Here is an 18146-nt window from a genome sequence, read left to right on the forward strand (position 1 = left end):
ACAGGAAGTGGCAGGTTTGGACCCTTTGAATTGGTTAATCTCAGCTCTGTCTTGTTATGCTCTTGACATAGCATAAGCTGCTTCCTTAATGTGCACTCTGACAAAGGAAGGTTCAGACTTGGAGATAGCTTTAACGCATTTATTAAGCTATTAACAATTCTCCTACTTGGATTCGACTCTACTGTTAATCCTTCTATAGCTACTCAGACTGACGAACCAGTCTGCAACAATCCAGGTGCTGGGCATGATGTTCAATCAACCCTGTGTCTGTACTCACTGAGTGTCTCCACTGGAAAGAGGAAAATAATGTTTGCTGTGTCCTTTATATATGGGTTGGTGTAATGCCCCCTGTGGTAGTGTCACCTCTGTATGTATCGTGAATGCCCATTGGTCGTGTATCTCACTGACCTATTGGTTGAGTGTCTGTGTGTCATGTCTCTGGTGCTCCCTCTAGTGTCTAGCTAGTCTACGTGTACTTACATTAACCCCTTGTGTATCTACAATGATGCATATCACCACAAGCTCAGTAAGTCATAATGCTGCTATAGTTGTCTCAAGGTCCATAGGCTACAGAAGGCCATGAAGGAAGCCATTTAAATAAGTTATCAAAATGGTACCATTCCCCATTTCTCCAAGATTTACCATTAGTTTCTGATGAAGTTTTGCTGGATGATGGGAAGAACCTTTACAGAAATCCAAGTGCAAAGAGTTTGGATCTGACGAATTTTAGAAATATTTGCACATGTGCACATTTTTGTATTTCAGCACTTTCTGGCAACACCTTCCACATTCTGTTGAACTGTTGGCAAATTTATCATCATTTTAGGATGGCACAGTGACAAGTGGTTGGCACTGCTACCTCACAGCACTCGGGGCCTAGGAGTTTGCACTTTCTCCCGGTGTCTGTGTGAGTTTCCTCCAGGTGCTCAAGTTTCCTCCCACAGTCTAAGGACATACAGGTTAGTTGGATTGGCCGTCCTAAATTTCCCCTTGGTGTCCAGGAATGCGCAGGTTAGGTTACAGGGATAGGACGGGGTGGGCCTGGTAAATCTTTGCCGCACTCCCTTGAGAGCAAGGACATCCTTCCTCAGAAAAAGAGACCAAAAATGCATACAATATTCCAGGAGTGGCCTCACCAAGGCCCTGTATAATTGCAACAACACATCCCTGCTCCTGTATTCGAAACCTCTCGCAAGGAAGGCCAACATACCATTAGCCTTCTTTACTGTCTGCTGCACCTTCAGCGACTGGTGCGCAAGGACACCCAGGTCCCACTGCACACTCTCCTCTCCCACGTTATAACCATTCAGGTAGTAGTCTGCCTTCCTGCTTTTGCTTCCAAAATGAATAACCTCATACTTATCCAACTAATACTGCATCTGCCATTGATTTGCCCACTCGCCCAACCTATCCAAGCGTGGGCTTGGATAGGATGCTCTTTCCAATGGTCGGTGCAGACTCAAAGGGACGAATGGCCTCCTTCTGCACTGTTAATTCTATGAATCTATGCTGTAGGATCTCTGCATCCTCGTCACAGTTCACCCTCCCACCCAACTTGGTATCATCTGCAAACCTTTGAATTTTCTCAAATACTCCCCGCTACCAACGTCAGGCTTACTGGTCTATAATTCCCTGTTTTCTCTCTACCTTCCTTTTTAAATTGTGGAGTTACATTAGCTCCCTCAACTCTGTAGGAACTGTTCCAGAGTCTATAGAATCTTGGAAGATGACCACCAATGCATCCACTATTTTTAGAGCCATTTCCTTAAGTACTCTGGGATGTAGATTATCAGACTCTGTGGATTTAGCAGCCTTAAATCCCATCAATTTCCCTAACACCACCAATATTGATCTCCTTCAGTTGCTCCTTCTCACTAAACCATGCGTTCCTCAACGTTTCTGGTATCTTATTTGCATCCTCCTTTGTGAGAACCTGGGTACAGTGTTCTTTCAGGGGTTTGTGCAGACCGATGGGCTGAATGGCTTCCTTCTGTACGATAGGGATTCTATGGATTTTTCTTTGCACAGCAGGATCCCAGAAACAGTAAATGATATAAATGAGCATCTAATCTGCGACGGTTTGTTGAGTGAGACACAATTGACCAGGTCAACAGGTGAAGTCCTGCTCCACTTCCAATAGCGCCATGGGGCGTTTTTGTCTGAACAAACATTTTAATATTTCACGCCGTCAGACAACAACATAGGAATGGCTGGCCACATTGAATACCCAAGTCCTGGAGTGGGATATGAACATTCAACATGTTTCAGAAGCAAGAGTGCTACCACAGAGCCAATATTGCAACAGCTTATTACTGTAATATTGCTTGCTATAATTCCCTGGCATGTCAACAGAGGAAAATACAGTGCTATCTGGATCAGGGCAGTCGTCTGTACCTGCTGGCACTCTAAGAGTTAACTATTCAAATACCATCTCTTTCAACAATTTGCATTGAAAGTGTTTTTGATAGTCTAATTGTCAGGAGTAAAGAATGAACTATCAAAGAAAATCTATTTTTGAGAAGAACAGTATTAAATACATCTCAAATACATCGTCTAATATAAGTGATCTATAAGTCTGCCACACAATCTAATCAACACATCATTTATTGTCGATGCATGCATGACAAGAATGTCCAAATTGGCAAAAGAAATGCCAACATTGTGTTCACTCACTAGACTGTCTGGATGTATTGTCACAGAATTGTAAAGGTAAATAATAGTTGGCAGTTGTACGAGAAAGAGCTGCTTAACCAACTGGAAGCTGGAAACATTTTACAAAAACTGTCCAATGTGATTTTTTTTTTTAAATGCACATAAAACTATATTGGGAGAAAATTGAATCACTTCATCCTTCGTAATGCAAGTTGTAATAAGTAAAACATAATGCTTTGTATAAATGTCAAAATGAAGTTCAATCTATAATACAAGGTGTAGCAACATAATTATCTGGTTCTGGTGTCGTTGAATCAAAAATGGCGGTTCACAGAGCGCACAAGACAAGGTTCTGCTCTGCCTTTGAGGGGGTGAGGGAAGAGGGGAATCAACTGGGCAGTCAAGGGCCTTAGTGCAGCAGGACATCACAGTGAAAGGAGAAGCAAACAGGTCACCACCACACCCGACACCGAGCTGGCCAGAAACGTTCACCGGTTTTCACAGCTCTGAGTGCCCATGCCCACATGCCATCACCACGAGTGGATTTGACGGTACGATATCATGTGAACAAATAGTAAAATGTATGTGGTAAAATGGTCAAATACATTGCAGTGTGCCCAGGGGGTGAGAAATTTCCACCATTTGACCCTTCGCTTCTGACCAGCTTTTTGGAAAATAAAGTTGAGCTGTCAGTTGCACCATCAGTCGCTCTGAGCGGTAGCTGCTGCTTCTGACTGGCTCTTTAAAACATCACCAGAACTGACATGGATTGGGGGATTGCAGGAATTCCAGTTAATAGAGGGTTCCGGTTGGTACAGTAGAGAATAACACAAAGTTTACTGCACTAGTTAATACGACTACATTTCTTGCAAATTTTACTGAAAACCTCAATGCTCAAGAACAAGATTTCAGCCGACAGCCCCTCTCCCCACCCCGCCCGACAGCCTGCTAAATCGCATACAAACTCTCCCCTAGTTCCAAATATTCACTGTTGTAATTGTGCCTTCCAAGTGTTCGGAGTGAAACAATTAACTAATATTGTATCCCTTAGAGAGTACATGTGAATGAGACAGAGGCATAATTTTAATTCCCATTGTTCTTTGCAGCAAAATAATTCAGTTTAAATACGAGAATATTTCACAGCAGCAAACAGCAATTAACACAAAGGGCATTTCATGGTCGCTGGTTAATTTATTAATTGAGGAAGTCCCACATGGCCAGGGATTTGTGGGGAGGAGTGGGAAAGCAGTGAAGCAGAATTGTTCACCCTCACTGGTACAGAGAGAAGCATCTCAGTAAGATTATCAGAATCTCCCAGCTCGCAGCAATCAAAAACCTGCCACTAATGATATCCATGATGAAAAAGCACTGTGAGCTCAAACACTGGATAATCCTCCCTGCAAAGCAAACAGCAAGCTGAGGAGTAACTCAATCCACTGCTCTCACTCTCTGCCAAATCCCCTTCCCATCTCTCTCAAAAGTAATGACTGGGCTACAGTTCCAGTAACAGGTGCACACACTCGCACCTCCAAACTCTGTACCCGAAATATCAGTGGTCTTTAATCATGGATTAGCCAAGGAAGTACATGGGAGAGGATTCACAAATGGGGACCAGGCGGATTATGTGGTGACATCATCAGAGGCACTCGGGTGATTTCCCTCTTCTTACCATTTTAGACTGTGAGCAAAGCAACACCTCTGCAATAAACTTGACAACTGGTTAAGTCACCTGTGGTGTGGCAATGTTTATCCTTTGTTTATACTGTGAGTGAAAGTGAAACCCATGAAAACGCAACACTTTATCAGTTATAAAAGTATTGGAGATAGTCAAAATCATGCTGTTTGACTGGACAGGCAGGAGGATCAGGAAATCAAACCCCCAGAGATATATGTCCAACACTCCTGCCAGGCCTTAAAGAGACTCTACATGGAAACTTCAAGCAAATTTGCTCCTACCACTTGTCTCCTTAGCTCTATGGTGATTATTGATTTTTATCCTCGGTCTTTTATTAAAATAATCACGCTCCTTTGTTCCTCCAAATAATTTGAGTGCCCAGACCAGCCAGGAAAATTGTCGGTTCTACTTTCCCACAAATCACTCCAGTTTAAAACTAAATAAAATTGCACTCTCTCAAACAGTAAGCATCAGCATTTAACCATAACAAATCTGTTACCACTACAGCCTGAAAGACGTTTCGAGGGAAGACATTGAAAATGAAAGTGGTGTTTCAACATGTACACTCTCAGCTGTCCCAAAACAGTACAATACCCAGATCAGGGGTAGAGCAACTACCTGGAGCCAGTGGCAGGCTCGGGTGCCGGAATGCTCAGCAGGCCTCCAGGTCCTCCCGTGCCTGTCTGGGTGGGGTCGTGCAGCGATAGACCTCCCCTGAGAGAGAACCCCCAGCTCTTGGGCCTGGCTGCATTTTTGGTTTCACATTACAATTTCCTTATGTGGCTGAGAAGGCACCTTCTTATTGTAATGCCCTTCCAGTCACTCATCTTGCATTGCAGTTGGGTACTCTCCGAAGCTGGAAGACTTCTGATTGGCCCTCCAGCTTTTAGAGTTCATCCACAGTCCTTACCTCGACAGGAACCCCGGGCGGGATTCTCCAATAATGAGGCTAAGTCCCCACACCAGCGTCAAAACGGGTGTTTCATTCTGGACTTTCCTGAAGAAAGACCTGAGTGATTCTCCTACCTGAAGGGGGCTAGCAATGCCCATGAGTATTCCACGCAGCTCTGCCTGGCGATACGGGGCCCTGCACTTCCGGTCGGGAGTCCGTGCATGCGCACGGCGGAGGCCTTCGGCGGTCACCCCGCACGACATGGAGGACTTGCATTGCGGAGTGGCCCTGAAGGAATGGGCCCCTCCGAGATCACGCTCGCCCGCAGATTGGTGGCCCCCAATCGCAATCCTGGCCTTGCCTGAGGCACCCCCCCCGTGAAGGATTCCCCCACCACCAACCAGGCCGGCCGCGGACTGAGTCCGCAGTCACTGCCGACCGTTCCTGACAGGTAAAACGTGTTTATAACCATGCAAAGGCCTCAGTAGAGAGGAGAGAGACAGACCAGAGCTGGTACAGGTCACAAGAATTCAGCTTGGATTTATCTTTACATTCCTTCTTCAGTTAATCTAGTTCAAGATACAGCATCATGTAATTGTGTACCAAACAGCTTTATTAGAAAGGAAGAAAAAATATAACCACGTAAAGATGAAAAACAATTTAAAAGGGACAAGAAAATGGCAAATCAACAAAATTCTGTAATTGAACTTCCATAAAAAAAATGCTGAAGCAAAAATGGATAATTAGGCTTGTAGCTTTATATCCTAATTAACTGTAACTTTTCCTATAGGGACCGATAAGTTTTATAGATGTGATTTTCTTTTTTTACAAAAAGTCAGTTTAATGATCATTAAATTTTACTTAGGAAGTACATATATGTCACTTTTGGTACATAATGATGGTCCAAAATAATTGAAATGGATCTGACTGACGTGCTGTTGGCAAACAACTGGCAGCCTGGTGCATCTCACTGCAGCAAACAAAGTCTTCTCATGATTACTGATCAGCATCTCAAAGGTGTCCGTATTGGCAGCACTTGAAAATCAAACGGTTCACTGAGTTTGCACAGCTCACAAGAAATCATGCCAAATTTAAATTCTCTTGAGTTTAACTTTGTATGTCCAAGTCATTTCAAGGATTCTACTAGCTTGTGTCGAACAATAAAAGTGATGTATAGTGATTACAACCTAATTTTTAAAAACAAAATTAATTCCTGAGCATGGTCACTGGCGAGGTCGACATTTATTGGCCATGCCTGGTTGGCCTGAATCGGCAGTGACTGGTCTATCTCGAGCTACAGCAATTCTTTGTAGCAGCATTTTGATGCTGTTGAGTTGCTCCTAGGTCACTTCCGATGGCACTTGAGAGTTAACCATGTTATTGTCGGACTAGAGTCATATATTCCTGACCAAGGTAAATATGGAAGAGGTCATTTCCTAGAGGTCGCCAGGCGTAGATGCTTGATCATTAGATTTATTGTAATGGGGGTTTCTCTACATTCATCGCTGGCAAGCTGCTGGCACCAATCGCCTATTCCGGCATGAAATGCGATCTGGGCTTCTGGACTTTACTGCTTCTGTTGCCGATTCCGCCCAATGAAAACAAGAGCGGAAAATCCCCCCCCCCCCCCCCCCCCCCCCCACCCCCAGACTTAACCCAACTGTGCCCATCTCCAGGTTGACCATGGCTCTGGGTCAAGGGTCTTCTCACATCATCTGGCGGGCAGTATTTTTCTAAATCTCATATAGTCCCTTTATGTACATGACCCCTTTACTACAATTAGTGAAACATTTGGGTTTTATATGACAATCTGACAACTTCCTCAACACCTTTATTGATACCAGCATTTTACTTGCAGGTTATAAAAACCAAATTCACATTCTCAAACTGCATGGTGGGATGTAAATTCATGTCCTCTGATTCCTTAACAGTCAATATTGAAACTATCAGGGCAGCATGTGGCACAGTGGTTAGCACTGGGATTGCGGCGCTGAGGACCCGGGTTCGAATCCCGGCCCTGGGTCACTGTCCGTGTGGAGTTTGCACATTCTCCCCATGTCTGCGTGGATTTCACCCCCACAACCCAAAGATGCGCAGGTTAGGTGGATTGGCCATGCTAAGTTGTCCCTTAATTGTAAAAGAAATTAATTGGGTACATTAAATTTATTTTAAAAAACAAAAAAATATTGAAACTATCCAGGTCTAGGATAACTGAAAGAATAATTACAAATGAGTAACTTACGTCATGGCCTGATAAATCGATTCAACTCCATAGCGCATTGCAAATTCATCCACAATTTCTTGACCAAAGTCTTCAAAGTACACTTTCCATGCTTCATCTCCTTTCATTTGTGGGATTTTCACAATACCATTATATTTTGTTTCTGTCAAATAAGTGAATAGGTTCTGAAGAAAATAAGAGTTACGTCAAATCTGTGCATTGTATTTCTGGCCCTCCTGATGATGATATTCAACACTAGAGATTCACACTATTATTCTATTTATACTGCCCAAGTTCTGTTTTCAGTTCAATTTCAAATTATTACAATTTTCTACCTATTTTTATAAGAAGCAGAACGTGGGCAGCACAGTGATGCAGTGGTTAGCACTGCTGCCCCACAGCGTCAGGGACCAGGTTCAATCCCGGCCCCGGGTCACTGTCCGTGTGGATTTGCACATTCTCCCGGTGTCTGCATGGGTCTCACTCCCACAACCCAAAGATGTGCATTGTTCTGCTTTTTAAAACATTTGTCCAATTAAGGGGCAATTTAGCGTGGCTCTAACATCCTCTGAGCCGGTGGGACCTCGGCGTTGAAGGGTCCAGGGGCGGCCTGTGGGGGGGGGGGGTTGTTCGACCCCGGAGGGGGACCTCAGTAGTGGTCTGGCCCGTGATCGGGGCCCACCGATCGGAGGGCTGGCCTCTCTGTCTGGGGACCTCCTTTCCTCCGTGCTGGCTCCTGTAGCCCTGCGCCATTTGGCATTGGGGCCAGCGCAGGGGAAAAGACCACTGCGTATGCGCTAGTTGGCGCCGGCCCAACTTCGCATGTGCGGACCCCACAGCGCCAGGCTCATGCCGGGATCGGCAGCTGAAGCGGCGTGGGCCGCTCCAGCGCTGTGCTATCGCACTGTGGCCTGGAGAATCGGGTCTCGAAACGGGCGCCGATGCTGAAGTAAGACACTCCCATTTTTACACCGGCATCGGCACTTAGCCACCCGATGGGAGAATCCCGCCCAATGATTCTGAATGAAAAAGTTTTGTAGAATGAATTGTTTTCATATACTGATGAAGTGGATACCATTGGTATATTTCTATCAAAATAGAAAATCGTTCTGTTTATTCCTCAGTTGGAGCCAAATAGTGGCCATGTGGGGCATGATTCTCCGAGCCCCGCGCCAGGCCGGAGAATCGCCACAACCGCGCCACGATGCCCCGACGCCGGCGGGCAATTCTCCGAGGTGCGGAGAATCTGCGCCATTTGCACTGGGCCAGAGTGTTGAAGAAGGCCCCCGCGCATGCGAGGGTTGACGCGGCGCACATTTGCCGCCCGAAAGGGAGGCTGGAGCAACGTGAACCTCTCCAGCACCCACCGTGGGGGCCAGAATCGGTTGTCCCTGTGCCCGTTTCACGCCGTCGTGAAACGCGACGGCGTTCACATAGGCGCAAACACTTAGTCTCCATTTTGGAGAATCGCGCCCCTGTAGTACGCAAAATGAGAATATATTTGAAAAAATGATTAAACATTGTATAGTTGCACTTTGTACCTCACCTCATGTAAGCACGTGTACTGCACATGATATGGGGCTACTTTCTCTTCTCCTTTAATTTCAACGCTGATTTTCATTCTGATTGCACCCGAAACAGCTGATTTGTCAGTTCTTTTCTCTGCAAAGAAATACAGTGCACAATTTGAAGATATTCTACAATGCACAAAAACATCCTGGTGCTCATTTAGATGTTAATGATTTATAAATAGCATGAACATGATACATTAGCCAACTCCCTAAAGATTGTTCATCTCCATCTTTCGTTCACAAAAAATAATTATTACTCATGTTGTAACTTGATGTTTCAAGCTTAAAATTATTTTTGGATTCTTATTTGCATCTATACGAAATTAACTTTAATAATTGAAAAAGAAAATTGGGTGAATTAGAGTCAGATCAAGTGCAGAAAAGTAAAGGCAAAGGAAGATTGAATTGAGAAATTAAAAAAAAAGACAATCTAGGTTTGTATCCTCAGTGGTACAGTGGTTAGCGCTGTTGCTTCACAGCACCAAGGACCTGGGTTCGATTCCCGGCTTGGGTCACTGTCTATGTGGAGTCTGCATGTTCTCCCCGTGTCTGCGTGGGTTTCCTCCGGTTGCTCCTGTTTCCTCCCACAAGTCTCTAAAGATGTGCTTGTTAGGTGAACTGGATATTCTGAATTCCCCCTCAGTGTACCCGAACAGGCACCGGCGTGTGTCGACTAGGAGATTTTGAGTGACTTCATTGCAGTGTTAATGTAAACCTACTTGTGATACTAATAATAATTATTATTATTGTAACGTAATATCTTCAAATTTGCAGATGGCACAAAGTTGGGTGGGAGGGTAAGTTCTGAGGAGGGTGCAGAGATCCTTCAGTGTGATTTGGGCAAGGTGAATTAGTGGGAAATGAACGGCAGATGTGGTATAATTTGGATAAATGCAAGGTTATACACTTTGGCAGCTTGATGTAATTGTTAGGCGAGTTGGATATTCTGAATTCTCACTCAGTGTACCCAAACAGGCGCCGTAGTCTGGCGACGAGGGGTTTCTCACAGAAACTTTATTGTGGTGTTAATGTAAGCCCACTTGTGACACCAATACAGATTAATATTATCTGATGGAGTTTAGAAGAGTAAGAGGCGGCTTATTTAAACATACAAGATCCTGAGGGGTATTAACAGCGTGGATGTGGAAAGTGTTTCCTCTTGTAGGAGACCTTAGAACTAGGGGTCCCTGTTTAAAAATAAAGGGTCGCCCACTTAAAATGGAAATAAGGCAGTATTGTTTCACTCAGTCTCATGAGTTCTTTAGAGCTCTCATCTTGAAAAGACAATTGAGGTAGAGGCTTTTAAAATGTTTTGCGGTGGATAGATTCTTGATAAGCAAGGAGGTGATAGGTTATCGGGAGTAGGCGGGATGCAGATTTGAGGTTAGTATTGATCAGCCATGGACTTATGAAATGGGGGAGCAGGCTCAAGGCACTGAAAGACCTACTCCTGTTCCTTGTCTATATGTTTGTATCAGACTCCAAAATGTAGAGTCGGAAAAAAAAGGTAAACATTTAAACTTCTATATTTACTACTGTGTAGGAAAAGACTCAACAGTTTAACTGTTCCTTTGTTGTTGAAGAGATTGAGTGGCACATCAGGAACGTCAATCTCATCGTTAACGGTTCCTTGCACAGTTAAATACTAGTCCTAACTTCCTGCAACCCATTTAAGCGGCAATTGATGTACAAATGCAGCTTTTTATTTCTATACCTTGTTTGCTCTTGAATTCACTCCTTTTAATCCATCTTCCTTCTCAGTCCTTCTCATGGTTCTTTCCCAATCCCTCAATCTCATTGTCCTTAGAGGTACACAATTGCTTGCCCTGTTTACTAAGATCTCAGATGGTCTGTTTCCTTCACTGTACCATCATCAGCTCGCATTTTCAGTCCCTTTCTGGGCAAGATTTTCTAAAAACTGAATATTGCTCCACTTGGTGACCTTGGAGCACATTCTGGCTCAATATTTTGTGAAATGTAGGCTAGCTAAATTTTACTTCCAGCTATTTTTTCTCATCTCCACACATTAATTTCTGAGCCACAGGCTGATCTCACAATTCTAAATTGTACAGGGTAGATGTCCTTCTCCAAGAATTGCAGAGTATTTTTTAAATCAAAGTTATATCTCATTTGCCCTGGCTCTATTCTAGTTTTGCATTTGTGAACTAATATTTAATTGGCTCAAGTACGTGTCTTCAAACTCTCAATATTCTTGCCACCCCTAATTGGCTTTTACTTTTACTGTGCTCAGCCTCCAGACTGATTCCAATGCCACATTCCCCCGTGCTTTCATTCTATGGCATCCTGTCAATGTTTAGTGACTTGCAATTTCCATGTCCCAGCAGCTGTTCTGCAAAGATTTTTGTTTCCAGTTTCTCTTGCGTCTGGGAGGAAGATTCTACTTCTCCCACTCCTCCTTCACATTCCCTCTTTATTTAGAAGCACAGTCCAGGCTCTCTGAAGCAAAGTCTCAAGTTCCAGCTTCTTTGGGGACCTAGTGCCTGGAATACAATCAGAAATTCTACCTTTTATCAAAAAGAAATGTTTACCAAAAGGTTGGAGTTTCGCAGTTCGATTGTGGAATACTTTGCAAGCTTGTCTCTCTCTTCTGATGAGCCTCCTATTATCACTGTCCATAAACTGCTGCCCATATCCAAACTCACGCCAAGTCCTGTTCACCCATCTCCCCAAGTCCTCGCTAACCTACATTGGCTCCCGATGTGGCAACATCTCAATTTTAAATTCCCATCCTTGTTTCGTCTCAGCTTCGTCACTCTCTATCTCTATAGCTCCTATCAGTCCGACAACCCTACAGGATCGGTTTGATCTTTCACTACTGATAATAATTCAAACACTGGCAGCTAGCTAAGCCTTCAGCTCCCAATGCCCCGAACCTAAAACCTCCCTAAACCTCTCTGCTGCTCTACTTAAAGCACTCCTTAAAACATACCTTTTGACCTGGCCTTTGTTTATCTGTCCTAATATCTCCTTAGGTGACAAGGCAACACGTCTGGAAAGTGTCTCGGGATGTTTTACTATGTTAAAGGCATTAAATAATTACAAGTTATTGTTGATGTAGTCATAAACATCTTGTTTATTACTAACACATATCAAAAATTGATGATGCATGGAAGGCAGCTCTAGTTGATGTCCAAGATTTATAATACGAATTTAGTCCTTGCATTAACTCCAAACATAAGTAAACACATTTACACTCATCCCACTCCCCAAACCTGCCACTCTAATTAAAATAGTCAATTTTGTGCCAAATTGGGAAATTTCATGTTCGAAGCTCAGTAAGACTGAGCTAAACCTATTTCATAGAAGCTTGCAGCTAGAAGAAATCTTTACTCAAATGCAGGACTAAGCTCAGTAGTCCTGTCACATCCAGCCATGAATGGTGGTGGATAATTAGACAACTTATTGGAGGAGGAGGCTCAACAAATATCCCCACCCTCAATGATGGAGGAGCCCAGCACATATGTGCAAACGGCAAGGCTGAGGCAATCACAACAATCTTCAGCCAGAAGTGCCGAGTGGATGATCCATCTCGGTCTCCTCCGGAGGTCCCCAGCATCACAGATGTCAGTTTTCAGCCAATACGATTCATTCCACATGATGTCAAAAAACGGCTGAAGGCACTGGATAAAGCTATGGGCCCTGACAATATCCCAACAATAGTACTGAAGACTTGTGCTACAGAATTTACAGCACCCCTAGCCAAGCTGTTCTAGTACAGCTACACTGGCATCTACCCGGCAATGTTGAAAATTGCCTCGGTGTGTCCTGTACACAAGAAACAGGACAAATCCAACCCAGCCAATTACAGCCCTATCAGTCTACTCTCCATTATCAGCAAAGTGATGGAAGGAGTCATCAACAGGAACCTACTCAGCAATTACCTGCTCACGGACGCTCAGTTTGGGTTCCGCGAGGGTCATGTTACTCCTGACCTCATTACAGCCTTGTTTCAAACATGGACAAAAGAGCTGAATGCCAGAGGTGAGGTGAGAGTGACTGCCCTTGACATCAAGGCCGCATGTGACTGAGTACGGCATCAAGGAGCCCTAGCTAAACTGGAGTCAATGGGAATCAGGGGGAAAACCCTCTGCTGGTTGGAATCATACCTAGCACAAAGGAAGATGGCTGTGGTGGTTGTAGGTCAATCATCTCAACTCTAGGACATCACTGCAGGAGTTCCTCAGGGTAATGCCTGAGGCCCAACCATCTCCAGATGCTTCATCAATGACCTTCCTTGCATCATAAGGTCAGATGTGGTGATGTTTGCAAATGACTGCACAATGTTCAGTACCATTCACAACTCCTCAGATAACAAAGCAGTCCTGGTCCAAATGCAGCAGGACCTGAACCACATCCTTTGGCTGACAAGTGGCAAGTTATATTTGTGCCACACAAGTGCCAGACAATGACCACCTCCTACAAGAGAGGGTCTAACCACCGGCCCTTGACATTCAATGGCAATAACATCGCTGAATCCCCCACAATCAACATCTTGGGGGTTACCATGGATCAGAAACTGAACTGGACTAGCCACATTAATTCTGTGGCTATCAAGATAGGTCAACGGCTAGGAATCCTATGGTGAGTAACTCACCACCTGATCCCCCAAAGTCTGCCCACCATCTGCAAAGCACAAGTCAGGAGTGTAATGGAATACTCTCCACTTGCCTGGATGAGTGCAGCTCCAACAACACTCATGAAGATCAACACCATCCAGAACAAAGCAGTTTGCTTGATTGCTCCCCCTTCCACAAACATTCAAACCCTCCACCACGGATGGACAGTGGCAGCCGCTTCTACCATCTACAAGGTGCACTGCAGTAACTCACCAAGGTTCCTTCGACAACACCTTCCAAACCCATGACCACTACCATCTGGAAGCATAAGAGCAGCAGATACCTGTGAATCCCACAACCTGGAGGTTTCTCTTCAAGCCATTCACCGCCCTGACGTGGAAATATATCGCCGTTCCTTCACTGTCACTGGGGCAACATTAGGGAACTGCCTCCCTAACAGCACAGTGGGTGTACTACACCTCAAGGATTGCAGCGATTCAAGGCGGCAATTCACCACCACCTTCTGAAGAGCAACTAGGATTGGCCCATGTCCCGTAAATAAAAAAAAAAATTGTGTTCAACTTGAATCCAGATGCCAGAGGTAAGCATATAAAGTCATCACACACAGAACTTTCCAGTTGTTCATGATGGCGGGATATTCCGGTCCCGCCGATGGCGCACCTCCGCTGCGGGTCACCCAGGGGCAAGAAAACCCCCTTTGACAACAGTGGGACCAGAAGATCCCACTGCCAACCAATAGTGGGCTATCTCTGCTGCATGGAAAATCTCGCCCTCAGTTCCAATTACTTTCACTATGTTACAGCAAAAAGTTCTAAATGAATAGCTTGCCCATAAAGATTCCAGTAATGATTATTGTTCCCAAATTATTTGCAGGATAAAGTCATATGTCTTATCAAACAAAAAAAAATCAAAGGCATGGCAAGGGTGAAAGATTAATCATACTTTAGTAGATCTGGGCAGCAGTAATAATCAATCTGTTTGTAACCTTGTTAATTGATTGTAGAACCTGCTTAAATGATACATAACATTTTTGATTGAGAATACCATAAATTAATTCTCTTGGGAAATCATGATGACTTTGAAAAGGCGAATGGCCATCCTATTTATTGATAATTCACATAAAAAAGTTACTTAACATAAAACTGAAACTGGCAATCATGGGGTTCTGAAAATAGTTATGATGATGTATCATATGCACGTGGTATAGTAATCCTTAATTTCATTCGCTGGTCAGATATATATTGAACGTCTTTAAAAGGACTTCTGCCAAGCTAAGACGCTGACTTAAGAATGCTGCCACAGGTCACCTGACATATTTGCATTTACAAATTGGTCAATTTCCAGAAATTTCCAATATGGGTACAATTAGGACATGCCCAGGTAAACCTCCTATGGAATTTCACACATGCCGATGTCAAGAATTACTTCAAAAGATGGCCTGAAACTTGTCACTGGCTTGCACTATTTGCATGACTATAAAGCTGCATCTCATGCCATCAGGCATAAACAGCAAGTCTACAGAGACAATGGCTATGTTAACGGTGTGATATATACCTTCTAGCTTATCACAGGGGATAATGGGCAATTTTGAACTGATAACCCAGACATTTAAAAAAATAATCACCTCAGCCATAACACAGTAGCCAAGGTCTGTCCAGACATGAGCGAATCAAGTACCTTCTGTGGAATACACAAGTACGTTTGGAGAGAGGCAGGTCAATCTTTGGAATACCTTTTATGACAACATCCTGGTTGCTTTTGAAGCAGTTCAGAGAAGAAACAGCTGAAGGCAGTAATGAGACTGCATACCTCTCTCTTTCATTCAACTGAAGTAAGCTATGCTTGCTTATATCCTACTGGGGACAACAGACACACAGATTCTGAAAGAGGCTTCAAAATTCCAAGCAGCGCTTCCAAGGAAACAAACATGGACCACCATTTAAAAAATGATTTCCACCACAAACAACAGCAACCTCTATTTTTCTTGCCTTTTATCACTGACTCTCAATTTGGCCAAAAGTTAACCCCCTCTACTATGTGTGTGTTGCAACAATCAAGATGTGCCATTTTAAAAAAACCTTTGCCGGGGAATAGGTTCGAAAATCAACCGCTTTTGTGCTTGAACTCAAGAAAATCTGTTGGACCGAGTTATTGGCAATCAATAATTAAACACTCAAGGACGTACACTGAATTGGAACAGTGACGTGGGAAAAGGGAGTCTAGGCATCCTCACCTAGTCACAACAAAATGTGATTTCCCCCTTTTTTGTCCAAAATAATTACATTTCAACGAGGAAATGAATATTATTCTTCCACCTAAAGAGGCAGCTGCTAATGCTGATCTTTATTCTTTCATGGGATCTGGGCATTGCTGACAAGACCAGCATCTGTTGCTCATCTCCAAATGCCCTTGCATTGAGTGGCTTGCGAGGCCGTTTCTGTTGGGAGTCAACCATGTAGGAGCCACATGTCGGCCAGACGGGGTAAGGGTGGCAGATTTCCATCCCGAAAGGACATTAGGGACCCAGAGCGTGATTTTTTAAAATCCTGGAGAGGCCTCCGGTGGGATTTTCGATGCCCCATTACACCTCAAGAAATCTAACCAGATCTTGCGAGAAGTCACGATTTGTGGGCAGGACCCAGTTTCACATGGCTGAGTGAATTTAGAAATGCACATGGCCATGCAGACGCCGGGTCGAACGGCCAGCCGGCATCGATCGGCCTTTCTGAGGAGACCCCCAGCCAGGTCCCCACAAATGGGACCAGGCGGAACGGCACTTCAGGGGTCTTCCCAACAATCGGAGGCCTCCGGTTGGGCTGCCTACAGCCAGGGTGGTATCAAGGGTAGCACGGTAGCACTCTTGTGGTTGGTGGTTATCACAGTTGCTTCACAGCTCCAGGGTCCCAGGTTCGATTCCCGGCTTGGGTCACAGTCTGTGCGGAGCCTGCACGTTCTCCCCGTGTCTGCGTGGGTTTCCTCCGGGTGCTCCGGTTTCCTCCCACAGTCCAAAGGTGTGCAGGTTAGGTGGATTGGCCATGTTAAATTGCCCTTTAGTGTCTAAAAAGGTTGGGTGGGGTTACTGGGTTACGGGGATAGGGTGGAGGTGTGGGCTTGGGTAGGGTGCTCTTTCCAAGGGCCGGCGCAGACTCGATGGGCCGAATGGCCTCCCTCTGCACTGTAAATTCTATGAAAATCTTGGCACTGCTAGTGCCACCTGGGCACCTTGGCACTGCCAGCCATGCACTGCCTGGGTGGCAGTGACAAGGTGCCAGGCTGGCATTTTGCACGCGCCAGGGATTGGGCCAGGGGGTGCCCTGCCCGTGTGGGCTGGGGTGCGGGGGACCCTGAACACCCCCTTATAGGTGCCTGGGTGTTGGGGATGTCTGGGGATATGTTAGGGTGGGGGGGGGGGGGGGGGGTCAAGAGAAATGGCACTTTAAAGTGTGGCCTCACACTTAGATACCACTGTCAGATACCGGTCGTTAGATACCGGTTGTTCCTGGCAAATTCAGATTTTTTTTCGGTTCGATCTCCCCCCGATGGGTTTTTACAACAATCGATGATAGCTGCCATTGTTGCAATTGCTGAAACTAACCTTCAATTCCAGATATAATGAACTGATTTAATTTCCACCAATAGCCATGATTTGGATCCACGTCCCCAGAACATCAGCCTGGGCCTCCTGATTACTAGTCCAGTGTGACATTAAAACTATGCCACTGTCTCCTCACTGTATTCATGATGGCAATCAGTGGCATTACATCAACAAAGCACCAATGGATTGCACCAATCTGGTTTAAATATATAGAGTGCATTGCAACTTCTTCAAGGTGTTGGCAATTATGAAATGTAAATACAATACAAGTCAATAACAATGATGTGATGAGTGCTGCTTTATACTTTACACCTTCTGGCTGTCCAAGGATGCCAGGTGATCCCTCTTCTACCCGGCTCTCACACCTCATGAGATGATGTGGAGACAACAAATTCTTAATCCAGACGCATGGAACAGCCATGGGGACCAAATTCGCACCTCAATATGCCAACATCTTCATGCACAGGTTTGAACAAGACTTCCTCACCGCACAGGACCTTCAACCGACGTTATCCACCAGATACATCGATGACATTTTTTTCCTTTGGACCCACAGCGAAGAATCACTGAAACAACTACACGATGAGATCAATAAGTTCCATCCCACCATGGACTGTTCTCCAAATTCAGTTGCATTCTTGGACACACTCATCTCCATCAAGGACAGTCACCTCAGCACTTCGCTTTACCGCAAGCCCACAGATAACCTCACGATGCTCCACTTCTCCAGCTTTCACCCAAAACACATTAAAGAAGCCATCCCCTATGGACAAGCCCTCCGTATACACAGGATCTGCTCAGGCGAGGAGGAGAGTAACACCTACAGATGCTGAAAAAATCCTACCAACTGTCCTGGCTTGAGACAATCCACACCTTTTTAACCTGGGATTACCCCCTATCTCTGGATCTGTAATGATTTGATTATCCGCAAATGCTCGCATT

At 44.7% G+C, this 18146-nt stretch overlaps 1 protein-coding gene across 6 annotated transcripts in view; it reads right to left on the reverse strand.

Annotated features, from left to right (window-relative positions):
• LOC119974369 (protein unc-13 homolog C-like) overlaps positions 1-18146 on the reverse strand; it is a 532106-nt gene that overhangs the window by 276145 nt on the left and 237815 nt on the right. For all 6 annotated transcript variants that reach the window (XM_038813153.1, XM_038813157.1, XM_038813155.1 and 3 more), the window contains 2 exons: positions 8987-9102; positions 7462-7625 (listed from right to left, as the gene is read on the reverse strand). In XM_038813153.1, the coding sequence (XP_038669081.1) occupies positions 7462-7625; positions 8987-9102 (280 nt within the window). The remainder of the gene's footprint in view (positions 1-7461; positions 7626-8986; positions 9103-18146) is intronic.

Source organism: Scyliorhinus canicula, chromosome 12 (assembly GCF_902713615.1).
Source record: "Scyliorhinus canicula chromosome 12, sScyCan1.1, whole genome shotgun sequence".
Lineage (NCBI taxonomy): Eukaryota > Metazoa > Chordata > Chondrichthyes > Carcharhiniformes > Scyliorhinidae > Scyliorhinus > Scyliorhinus canicula.